This window comes from Megalobrama amblycephala, linkage group LG11, assembly GCF_018812025.1.
Source record: "Megalobrama amblycephala isolate DHTTF-2021 linkage group LG11, ASM1881202v1, whole genome shotgun sequence".
Taxonomy (NCBI): Eukaryota; Metazoa; Chordata; class Actinopteri; order Cypriniformes; family Xenocyprididae; genus Megalobrama; species Megalobrama amblycephala.
The window spans coordinates 33,855,120-33,867,493 of NC_063054.1; the positions used below are offsets into that span (position 1 = coordinate 33,855,120).

Below are 12,374 nucleotides of genomic sequence, written 5' to 3' on the forward strand. Positions count from 1 at the left end.
TGAATGAAATATAATGTGTCTGTTTGGGTCTGGTTTCTTTTTTCCCCTTCTTCTTTTTCTTCTTCACTGGTCATGACATTTAGCAGTTCACACTAATATGAAAAGTTTAATAGTATCTAAAGTGCTAAATATATAAATGCACTTATTAAATATATTTGCAAGTATATAAAATGTGGAATGCATACCAATCAGAATTCAGCACACTTGTCTACCACACACCAAGAGTTTAAACTTTACAGATACTTCAGTGCTGTATGTGTAAAATAATAATAGTAACCTTTTATTTATTAATAAAATTAACCTTTTTTCCATCAAATTCATTCAATAATTTGGCCATCAAACCTGATCAAAATCTATTAAGCAGATAACATACCAAAAGAGGCTTTAATTTTGAGTTACAAAGTCAACTTGTACTTTCAGAAAGCAAAATGTAAGATAGCAAAAAACAGCCATCATCAAAAACACATTGCAGAAAAAATAAAATAACCTTTTTCCCCCCATGTTTATAAATGTTTTATATCTGTGGTCTCTAACAACTCGCACAGAAGTAACTTCTTTGAAGGGCATTAAACAGTTTTTGATTCTAAATGCTACTTTCAAGTAAATATAAAATATAGCCATTTAAAAGCTCTGTGTATGAAATAAAGCGCATTAACTAAGGAGAGTCTCAGGTGGTCTTTTACTGTACATCAGCACATATCTACACTAGCCACAATCAAGACGTGCTCTCCTCCAGCAGGCGCTAGACTTTTCCCCGCTCCCGTTCTCATCCTGGTCTACTCTCACCCCTGAGAGCATGCAGAGGGTCAGAGGTTAACATGCTAATAGATGGCGCTGATTGCTGCAAGTGGTTCTCGGTTCTCCATTTGCACACGGCCAGAGAGCAACACGCGTGCTGAGGGAGCAGGCCTCGCACAGCTGTGTTTGGAAAGCAGACATTCAGACTCGAAAACGCTTTACAACATTTCTCTTGGAGGAATCGGCAAAACCCATAGATCAGAATGAATGGGCTCCCTTACTTCTCCTCCATAACATGGGAAAGTCATATTTTTTTATGCACAATATGGATTTGTGCTTGCCTGTTATTCTAGTGTATTTAATGTTTTTATATTTCAGACACTCTTTTTGTATATTTCAGCTCAGCATCAGGTGTCAAAAAACATAAATTATAAAATGAGTAGGATTTTTAGTGAGCATCACTAAAAAAGGTTTACTTTCCAATATTTCAAATATATGCCTGCATATATATATATATATATATATATATATATATATATATATATATATATATATATATATATATATAGTAACTCTTTAGTTTAGGTTTTAATTTTAACTTATAGCATGCATATTACTAGGATATTTGCTATTTATTAGTAATTATAAAGCACATATTGATGCCATATTCTGAATGACCATATTCTACATCCCTTAATCCTTACCAATACCTAAACTTTTACTTTAATGTGGTTCAGATAACATAATATTTTGAGTTTCTGTTGATTAAATCAATTGCCTTCATTGTATTAACTCAAATTTTTAATTTCAATGAACTCAAAATTAAGGCAACCAAGCAACTTACTTTTTTTAAGTCAAACCAACAATTCTTTTTTACAGTATATATATATATATATATATATAGCCAAGCAGTCTGAGGAGGATACTTACTAAAGATGTGCACACTATATTCTTAATTAAATACATTTTGCAAAGAATATCTAGTACATTTCTCAACTTTTGAAGACTTTAAGGTGACTTTCTCATCTGTAACCCTTCAGGGCTTTCAGTTTTTACACACCCACTAAACTAACAGTCTATGTCAAACATTTACTAATTTGCCTTAGTATTGCATTTCATTCTCCTTCCTTTTGAAGCATATCCCAAAAAGCATGCATTGCATTTACAATTACACTTCAGCACCTGAGCTTCCCTACATGCAGTCAGGCTTTGCGATGGCTGGCCTAGCCGAATGTTTGTAAACATCAACACATGATTGTTGCTTCTCAAAACACAGTTTCCTTATTATACGGTCTACCGCGTGGAACGGTCAAAAGCAGGGTGAAATCCTTGGGCACTTACCCCAGAAGAAGTTCTGCTGACATGAGGTCACAGAACTAAAGAGGCTGTTAGATGCCATGGTCGCCACCGTCGGTCCCAAATTTCGCTTCTCTGCGGTTTTCGGTGACCCTTGACGCCTTTTAGGTTAGGAGTGTGCAGCGTGCCAGTGGAAGATGCAAAAAAGGAAAAAACATCCACAAAGAAATGCGTTTTTGTATCAACTATTTTCATGACCACAAGTAATAACCAGGTCTGGTTTAGGAAAAAATGCAAAAATCTGTCGCCCTATTGGACAGGACGGAGCCAAGCTCGCTGCAGAGGATAGTGCGGTTGAAGCGTACTTACTGGTTGGTGCGGTCCTCAAACCTGAAGTTGACCGGCGACAATTAACCATTTACGTGCCGCCGGCAGCCCCATGCAAAAATCCCGAGCCGAACTTTTCTGCGGTTCTGTGGTTGCTCGGGAGGTGAGCGGAGCCTTCACACAAACCCAAAGAGGCACGAGCCTTTAAAAAATCTTTTTTCTTTCCCTCAGAACACTGTCACTGGAGAAGCAGGGTCACATGCTTGTGACATCACTGGAGTCTTGCGGGCCAACTTTTTTGCTCCCTTCCTCCGCTGCCTTCCTCTGTTTTCCTTCTTCTGAAGACGCGTGGTTCGCCGGCTCTTCCTGGCACTCCGGAGAGGGAAGGGGTGGGTGTGATGCTGCTGCTACTCATGAGTCATGAGGCTTCGAAGGGGGGCGTGAACGCTCAGCCTTCTCTCTCGACATGTGTGCGTACTTCTTTCCCTCCTGCTCTCTTTCTACCTCTCCATCCTTCTTAGTTGGTTGGCGTGCCGTATCCCGTCCCTGCTGACCCTGAGGTGATGTGAGGATAGCTGCTTATAATGTGGAAGGATTGTGTCTTAGAACTCAATGCATCTAAATATGACAATTTTTTTGGTAGGACAACCCTCATTATCACCTGATGTCATTCAACTACAGTAACATACACAAACGTTTGGGGTCTGTGAAAAGAAGTGTCTTCTGCTCACTAAGGCTGCATTTATTTGATGAAAAATACAGTAAAAACAGTAACAATGTGAAATATTATTACTATTTAAAATAATTGTTCTCTATTTAAATTTTCAGCATCATTACATTTAGTGTCACAGGATCCTTCAGAAATCATTCTGATATGATGATTTGACGCTCAAGGAACATTTCTGATTATTGTCAATGTTGAAAATAGTTTTTTTTTTGTGTAGAAAACATGATTCTCTGATCAATTTTAACTTTTCAACTGTTCAACTTTTGATCAATTTTAATGCATCACTGCTGAATAAAGTATTAATTCCATTTTTAAAAATCTCCAAACCGACACCCTGATCAATGATTGAGGAAAAAATTACAGAAAAAAAAAAAAAAAATACAGAATCTGATTACTAAGCAAAATAAAAATTAAAATATTCACAAAAAATAAAATAAACAAATAATAATGTGGAGGCCCTTCACCCCTAGTAAAAAAAAAAAAAAAACTATAAAAAATCTATTTAAAATACATTTATTTCATACTAATTATACTTCAAATCCATTAACACATTTATTGACATATCACTTAAGACTTACTGATATAAAATTATAATTAAACTTTATTTGGAGTATTTTTTTATTGCACAAAGCACATTTTTAATATCATACCTAAAAAGTGTTTTAATATCACTATTAATACGGATTGTATGATCTTTGTATAATATAAGTCACGTGTGACTTTTTCAACATGATTATGTAATGCGTGGCGCATTGCAGAGCTAGTGCAAGACAAGCATTTGAGGTTAAAAAGTATATATATATTTATCTTTAAAAAAAAAGCTTCCCTTTGAAGCTGCACTGAAACTGCAATTTGGACCTTCAACTCGTTTGTAGCCGTTGAAGTCCACTATATGGAGAAAAATCCTGGAATGTTTTCCTCAAAAATCTTAATTTCTTTTCAACTAAAGAAAGAAAGACATAAACATCTTGGATGACATGGGGGTGAGTAAATTATCAGGAAATTTTAATTCTGAAGTGAACTAATCCTTTAAATGCAAGATGCACCTAAAGTATACTTGCAATAGTTCCACTTTAACACAATCAAATATACTTAAGTCCAAAATTAGTTGTTCCAATTTAGCAGACTTTAAGTATACCAAAAGTACAACTGCAGGGTATTTTTATTTAGCACACAAATATGTAAATGTATCTGTAGTATACTTAACACAAAATAAATGTATTTCAAATACATTTTAGTATTTTTTTTTTTTTTTCACTAGGGACCTCTTTCAGTTTCTTACTCATAAAGACACAACATACGCCTGGTTTGGTGCATCTATCTCAGTATGCGTGTGTGAACGAGTCGGCCTCTCTGTTCTCCAAATGAGCAATTCCTGTAAGAGGCAATACATTATTCTGTACCTGACAGCCGGGTGTGTGAAGAAGAGATGCCTCCCAAACATGACAAACCACTATCACGCTCGGTGACTCACTGGTTTCACACGGCACGCAGACGTTTGCCTGGCAGTGGCTCTGGGCTGCTTTGTGATCCTGCTAGTAGGTATTTGTTTAAACAGATAAAGAATGCTGTAGTTAGAACGCATCAAAAGTCTGGAATGTATGGAATGTGTTAGATATTTTATTTCAAGTTTAACCTAGTTGAACACGCAGTGAGGGGAGTAACTAATTAAACATATACACTATCCACTAACAACCCTCTTTTATTCTTCGCAACAAGTAGTGGTTACGTGAGAAAATGAGACATTGTTGGATAATGCGTCATATTGTTTTGTGCAATTCAGCTTTAGAAACAAGTGAACTGATGCTCGATGAACTAGTATAAAAAAGAATTAGCACATTTCCTGTGCGATATTGTGTCAATTTCTGCTGTTCATATACATTTATCTGTTCAAGTTTAACGTTGTCACCTTAATTGAGCCAGATAAATGGAACAAAAAAATGTATGTCGTATAATAGTTGTAGTATATATATATATATATATATATATATATATATATATATATATATTCAAAAAGTTCTTGCCCTCTTAAATGTCTTCAGTGTAATTTTTATCAAGCTACTTTAAAAAGGTATTAACTGCAGTTTAACTGAATAGCTTGTAGCTATATCTCTGAATATATTTTGGTAAGGTTGCTAAACAATGCCATTGTATTACATACACAAAATAATGTGACATATGGGAAAAACATCTATAATATCACAATATACCTTAAAGGACTTTTAACTGAACATTTAAATGCTTCAGAAAGCAAAACAGATCCTACAGTTTGAATAACATGTTTAATTTACGGCTTGTTTTTGCTGTCTATGTTAATTATGAAAAGCAATAAATGTTATCGTGGCATACCCAGAGGCTCAAAGCTCATTACCAATTCTAGTGTAAATATTTTTTCTATCTTCACACCCATATCACAAATGCACCACACACATTTAAGTATTAGTATCGTCTCTTATAACTCAATGAATCTAAATATCTAAATCTGCCACTTTTGGTAGTACAACAGCCCTTAATATTATCACCAAATAATTGATCATGAATACATTTACAGTAAGTACAGTAACACACATTATCGCTCAAAAGTTTGGGGTCAGTAAGATTTTTTGCTCATCAAATACAGTAAAATTACAAATTAAAAGAAATGTTTTCTATTTTAATATATGTCAAAATGTAATTTATTCCTGTGATGCAAAGCTGAATTTTCAGCATCATTACTCCAGTCTTCAGTGTCACATGATCCTTCAGAAATCATTCTAATATGCTCAAGAAACATTTATTATTATCAATGTTGAAAACAGGATTCTTGATGAATAGAAAGTTCAAAAGAACAGCATTGTCTAATAAATAGAAATCTTTTGAATGTCTTTACTGTCACTTTTGATAAATTTAACACATCCTTGCTGAATAAAAGTATTAATTCCTTAAAAAAAAAGTACTGATCTCAAACTTTTGAAAGGTAGTGTACATCAAAAAATCTGATTTAATAAAATAACTGAAATGAAAAATGAATATACTTACATATAATAAATGTAAAGAGAATTTTAAAATAATTAACTGCACTGCTTGCTCTATTGAATTTGTAATTTGATTGATTTTTTTTTCCAAACCCGCACCCATCCCCAAAGTTAATTTTAGATGTAATATTTAAGAATCTCCAAATGAACACCACAAAATGAAGGACCAATTTGGCAGGCAGAATGTTTTCAAAATGTTAAAAATAAATTTGCAATAACAGAGATCATATATATATACACACACACGTTAAGACTTGGCTCGATATCCTGCCTTAGCCATATGAAACGAACAGGCAGGTACAGTGATTTAGTTTAACAGGCTACATCTGTAAAACGCCAGGCTAGTTTACACTGTGGCCGCCTCTGAATTAACATGCTTTTATAGGAAACAAACACCACTTGCAAGCAGTTCCTGTTGGCAGGAGCTACAAATACAAATACTGGGCATCGTTGAAGGTGGGGATCTACTATATTAAGACGATCCTCCGTATTACAGTGAAGAGGGACTCATAACATATTGTTCACCCTCTAGAAAGTCCACGGCGCATCCAAGGAGAGAGAAACTCAATATGTGAAGTAATATTTCCAAAAGGATGTTTATATTTGATGTCAATTGTTCGGTATGGTCTGTAAGGTATAATTTGAATGAAAGTAGATATTTTTCTTTTGCCGTCCAATGGTGAGTCTACATCTTCCAGTGACCTAGAGGGCCTTTCTTGTGGTGTCTGCTCGACTGTTTTTGGAGTTGCAGCTTGGAAGGAAAATAAAAATCGCCCTCAGCGTAGGATGGGGTGGGGGGGTTTGGGTGGGCAGAGGGGATGTTTAATATCGAATGGCTCTCTTACAAGTACAACATGCATTAAAAATAACTCCTAGAACTGAAATTAAATCAAAAATTTTGAACGAAAGAAGGAAAAAAGTGTCAAGAAACAGCGAAACAACATTATTTTGCTAAAGAAGATATTTTAGTTTGGTGGCCTAACCACTGCAAACTCAGCCAATTTCTTACTCTCTGCCATTTTAATCAAGAATCCCATCCAGGATAAACATGAATCTACCTACACAGCAGTTCAAAACGCCAGAGTCTCTGGGGAACTTCAGCGATGATTTCCAAAGTTTCCTTCACAAGTCTAATTACTTGTTGGAAGGCATTAAGGGCTATACCTATGTACATCCATCTATATTCCTTCTTTGTGATTTATAAACTGGATTTATGAACTCTCTAAGAAAACAATAGCAAAAGACAACTAAATGTTATGATGCATACAGAACAAATCTCTTCATGAATTAAAAATGTTTGAAAACAGTCATTTTCAGCAAGCTCTTCAGCTTTAACTTTTCCCCCAGTCATCAAGTAATGTAGAAAGTAACATACTTTCACAAGGAAACATCATTCTAGCAAACGTTTTCAAATTAAATATATATACACTATCATTATAAAGTCTCATGCTCACCAAGGTTGCATGTATTTGATCTAATATAATATTGTGATATAGAAAACGGACAGAGACAGACAGATATATAAATAGACAGACAGACAGATCTTGTGATGTGAGCAGGGCCACACACAGTATTTCATTGAAAGAGCTCACTTTGACAGAGAAACAAGCCTTATGTCACTGTGATCTACACTGGGCTGTAAACAATAATGTGAACAAAAACATCTCTGTCTGCTCAAAGAGCCTTTTAACAGAGACTGGATGACAGTGCCATAATGTGTCAGAAGATCCCCATCCACACGCAACTCTAACTTTAAGAGTTGAAGTCCTATCTGACTCTTTAATGCCAGTTGCAGGGCCGAGTCACCTTTCTGATCTCTGTTTTGATCTTTGAGTTTGGTTGAATATTCTTGTTACTCTTGGATAGAAATCAAGACAATTTTCAAATTCTGAATTATATCCACAGAAAATAGATTATTAAAAGGAAACTGAACCATTGTGTCAAGTCAATCCTAAATATTGATATAGAAATGTATAATAATTACAGTCATAATAGTTACTAATGCACTGTGCTGCAATGTGTGACAGAATTGCAAAGCTATGAACACTTTGCACCTAAAAATAGCAGATTTGAGGTTGAAGTTCAGACACATTTGTCATGAAACATGTTAATGAAATGGATAGTTTGAGGTGGTCTGGGTCAAAATGTGCTTTTTCAGCATACTTGTGTACAGTTTGCTGAACATACTTAAAACCTTTGCGCAACTATTTCAGTAATGAGTTATACAAATATTAGACCAAAAACAGACAGAAAGCACTATGCAAAAGAAATGACAAAGTTAGCTAAACTACAAGCTACTAACAAAATGTAGCCAAATACATGCTATTTAAGTGGACTATTGGTATCATGCTTTTCCCCCCGAATATTAGAGTATATTTCATGCAGTGTGTAATATAGCTGTTTGTGAATGTAAAAGGTCTGCAAAGTTTCAGAGATCAAAGTGCACAATAAATGGAGTTATTGTCTCCCAAAAGAAAGAACCGATTCTGAACTGCTTGAAATGAGTCGTCAGTAATTCCAGTCTGCACGAACCTATGTAGATTTGTAAAACAATTTGCATAATGCAAGAACTATGATCTTCATTGGCTGCCTGAGAATGACGTCTACTTTAACACGCCCTCAAACACTGTAGTTGTAGCTGAGACCGGAAGAGTTTGGTTTGTGTTTTCAACATGTTGAGAAGATGCCGTTTTCAGATGTGGTAAAATTCAGATTTTTTGACTTTGGATGCATGGAAACCTACAGTATTGTAGGAGACTAGGAGCCTTTAAAGCAGGGGTCTCAAACTCAAATTGGCTGGGGGCCGTTTCTGTGATTGACACCTCATAGGAGGGCCATTTTAATATTCAAGCACAAGAAAGCGCAACATTTCTGAAAATGTACTTAATTATTTTTCATTTACTTCAAATTTAATTTCTAAAATTTAGATCCGCTCTGATGGATAGATCCGTTTAGATCCGCTCTGACAGACAACAAAAAAACTCCCTGAAACTTCCTAACTCTTCCAGCCAGATGCAGAATTCCCTATTTTTACTGTTATTTCTATTTCTTATGCGTTCCATTTTTATTATTAGGCTATGTATTTGGTTCTTCTTTATGTAAAGCACTTTGAATTACCATTGTGTATGAAATGTGCTATACAAATAAAATTGCCTTGCCTAAATTTTTTTTGCCATACTTAAAAAATGTAAACAGCAGTGTCTCTATCATTGTTACATACAGTTTTAACAGTTATAGTGCAAATATCTTCCCTTTATTTTAGCTTAAAGAGCATCAAAATCTTGCACTGAGCCACACTGAACAAATGCAATCCCTGAATACATTTGTACACTATTATATTTCTTGCCAGACACCTGGCAACGCTTCTGCTTACAGCGCTGAGCCACATTTGTCCAAGATGCCGTTTGACGCGCATCGGACGCGTTTCGGTGGTTTAAAATTGACGCTCTCGACTTGTGCGAGTGCTTTTACTGTAATTTAGGCAAACGCGCTCATAATAGAAGCGGCGCGGCGCGCTCGTTTTTCCAGGCGCGCCTATGCCGCGGCGAGATGAAAACATCTCAACTTTTCATGTGACAAAGACCAACCTATGAGCTTCGGCCTTTCCTTAACAACACCGATAGCTCTCAGCCGAACAGCTGATCATAGCTGTACAGGGTGGTTTTTATTTCTCATCCAATATTTTATTCTTTTATTTCTCCATAAATATATATAGTAGTAGAGCTAATGCATGGACTAGAAATCAATTTTTCTTTTGCTGAAACTTCGTTATCGTGGAGAGCGCAGTTCATGGTTCCATAGCAACGACAGACGCCACTGTCACGGGAGCGTAAACACTTTGGAAAGAAGGAGAAAGTGGCGCGGCCGCTTATGTGACGCGATGGCCCCTTAGAACGCCGACTTTTTCTATGCATCTGAAATATGGTACGAGACAACCGGATTATGTTTTATTTTTGAGATCAGTTGCGGGCCGGGTGGAAGGGGAAGGCGGGCCGGCAGTTTGAGACCACTGCTTTAAAGGGTTAGTTCACCCAAAAATGAAAATTCTGTCATTAATTACTCACCCTCATGTCACTCCAAACCCGTAAGACTTTCGTTCATCTTTGAAACACAAATGAAGATTTTTGATGCTTAAAAAAGTAAAATTAATCCATATGAATCGAGCGGTTTAGTCCAAATTTTCTGAAGAGACTCGATCGCTTTATAGAATGAACATAAACAGAAGCTCAACCAAACTTGATTGATGTGTATAAGAACAAACCTCATTAGTTCTTGAGGAAGCTCAAACGTGCTGCGTAACATGACAGTGAACCTCATTGGTTCTCATACATGAAGCAAACATGGTTGAGCTTCCGTTTACCACAAGTGATGTGTGAGTTGATGAATATTTATGTGTGAATAAAAACCTAAATTCAAACTGTTCATCATATAAAGTGATCGAGTCTCTACAGAAAATTTGGACTAAACCGCTCAATACACATAGATTAGTTTCACGATCTCTTTATGAACTTTTTGAAGCGTCAAAGTGGTAGTTGCGTAGCTGTCCATGGAGGGACAAAAAGCACTCAGATTTCATTAAAAAGATCTTCAATTGTGTTCCAAAAATTAACAAAAGTCTTACGGGTTTGGAATGACATGAGAGTGAGTAATTAATGACAGAATTTTCATTTTTGTGTGAACTAACCCATTAAAGGGGACCTACAGTATTATGCCCCATTTTACAAGATATAAAATAAGTCTCTGATGTCCCCAGAGTGTGTATGTTAAGTTTTAGCTCAAAATACCTCACAGATAATTTTTTATAGCATGTTAAAATTGCCACTTTTAGTGGTTGAGCACAAAAACGAGCCGTTTCAGTGTGGTCTCTTTAAATGCAAATGAGCTGCTGTGCTCGGCCTAAGAGGGCGGAGCTTCAAGAGCTGATTCTCCGGTGTCAGGATTCAGTCAGGACGCACTATAATGTCAGAAACTGCAAATATATGCTGCATGGACATAGAACAGGTATAGTTTAATTCAGTAACGCTTATAACTTATAATGCATTCTTGTTTTTAATCCACTATATTAGTACAGGCCTGTTGTACCGTCCGAATGATGGCCAAAACTATACAGATGGGTTTTGTGATGTTTATTGTACTTCAAAGAAAATATGAAACGTCCGTTTTCAATCTAGAAAATCACTGTAAGAGCTTAATAAAACACTGCAAGTGTGCATTAAAATATTTTCCATAAACTCTCTTTTCCAACATACACAGCGAAGTACACAGAAACACTTGTTACAACTAACAGTAAACTAATATATAGAGACCTTATGCCTCTCGGGTGGTGCTTAATAAACTTTATACCCGTAAATAAACTCAGAAGAAGTGCCCTCACCTTCATTACTGCCGTATCCAGTATCACTCTGGAGACTGTAAGCTGGATCACAAATAGTTTTTACTTGTATATCCTTGAGTAGCACATTTTTAGCAGTCTCTGTTTTGTATTGATATTCGTTCACTAAGCAGTCCGGTGTGAAATGTTTCGTACAGGCATAAACGAATTTCGACAGAACTGAGGGAGCATTTTTTGGAAAACCAGGTTAGTCCACCTCGTTTAGGTAGTAAATGAAGAGAGCTATGAGGATTAATCCATCCAGCTGCAGAACACCAAACACAAAACGCTTGGGAGACATTCTCGTCAGTGCAGTAATGGCGGACTCGCTGTGAACGTGCTCAGGGCGGTTGTTCAAACGTCAGTGTATGTCATTATTAGTGGGCGGGGGCCTGTGGATTTTGTGACGTCACACTGCCAGGGATCTGGAAACGGCTTGTTCTGAGACACTGCTTATGATTTATGGGGATTAAAAAAAAGGAGTGGGTGGATTTTTATCACTATAGGGTGGTTGTGTACACACACTGCCAACACACATTTATGTCCAAATACCATGCAAAAGTGAATTTTGCATAATAGGTCCCCTTTAAAATGGTATTATTGGGGCAACAGGGGTACTGCCACACTACTTTTTTTTAGTTACTCGCATCTCTGAACATGAGCTAAAACCAAAAGCCGCACTTACAGAACTTTCCAGTTTTCATCAAGAGTTTCAAAATTATCTTTATTAGCCTAAGTGTAAATGAAGGCACAATTGATCTAGCGTGAGAGGAACACCACCCATCTTCACCTCACTACCCATTCTTCATCAAAGAATAGCTTACGGCCTTCCTCTGATTAGTCTGTCACCCTCAGGCTCAAACCAGCATCATTTAATTCCCGGTTTACTCCAGGGACACAG

General features: G+C 36.4%; 1 protein-coding gene across 8 annotated transcripts in view; it reads right to left on the reverse strand.

Annotated features, from left to right (window-relative positions):
• The window catches only part of runx2b (RUNX family transcription factor 2b), a 150,619-nt gene that overhangs the window by 49,856 nt on the left and 88,389 nt on the right, over nt 1–12,374 (reverse strand). For 6 of the 8 annotated variants that reach the window (XM_048207625.1, XM_048207626.1, XM_048207623.1 and 3 more), the window contains 3 exons: nt 4,492–4,620; nt 2,404–2,916; nt 2,080–2,195 (listed from right to left, as the gene is read on the reverse strand). In XM_048207625.1, coding sequence (XP_048063582.1) covers nt 2,080–2,137 — 58 coding nt within the window. In that variant the 5' untranslated portion in view covers nt 2,138–2,195; nt 2,404–2,916; nt 4,492–4,620. Of the gene's footprint in view, nt 1–2,079; nt 2,917–4,491; nt 4,632–12,374 lie in introns of those variants that run through there. The other 2 variants (XM_048207624.1, XM_048207622.1) reach the window with 2 other exon arrangements.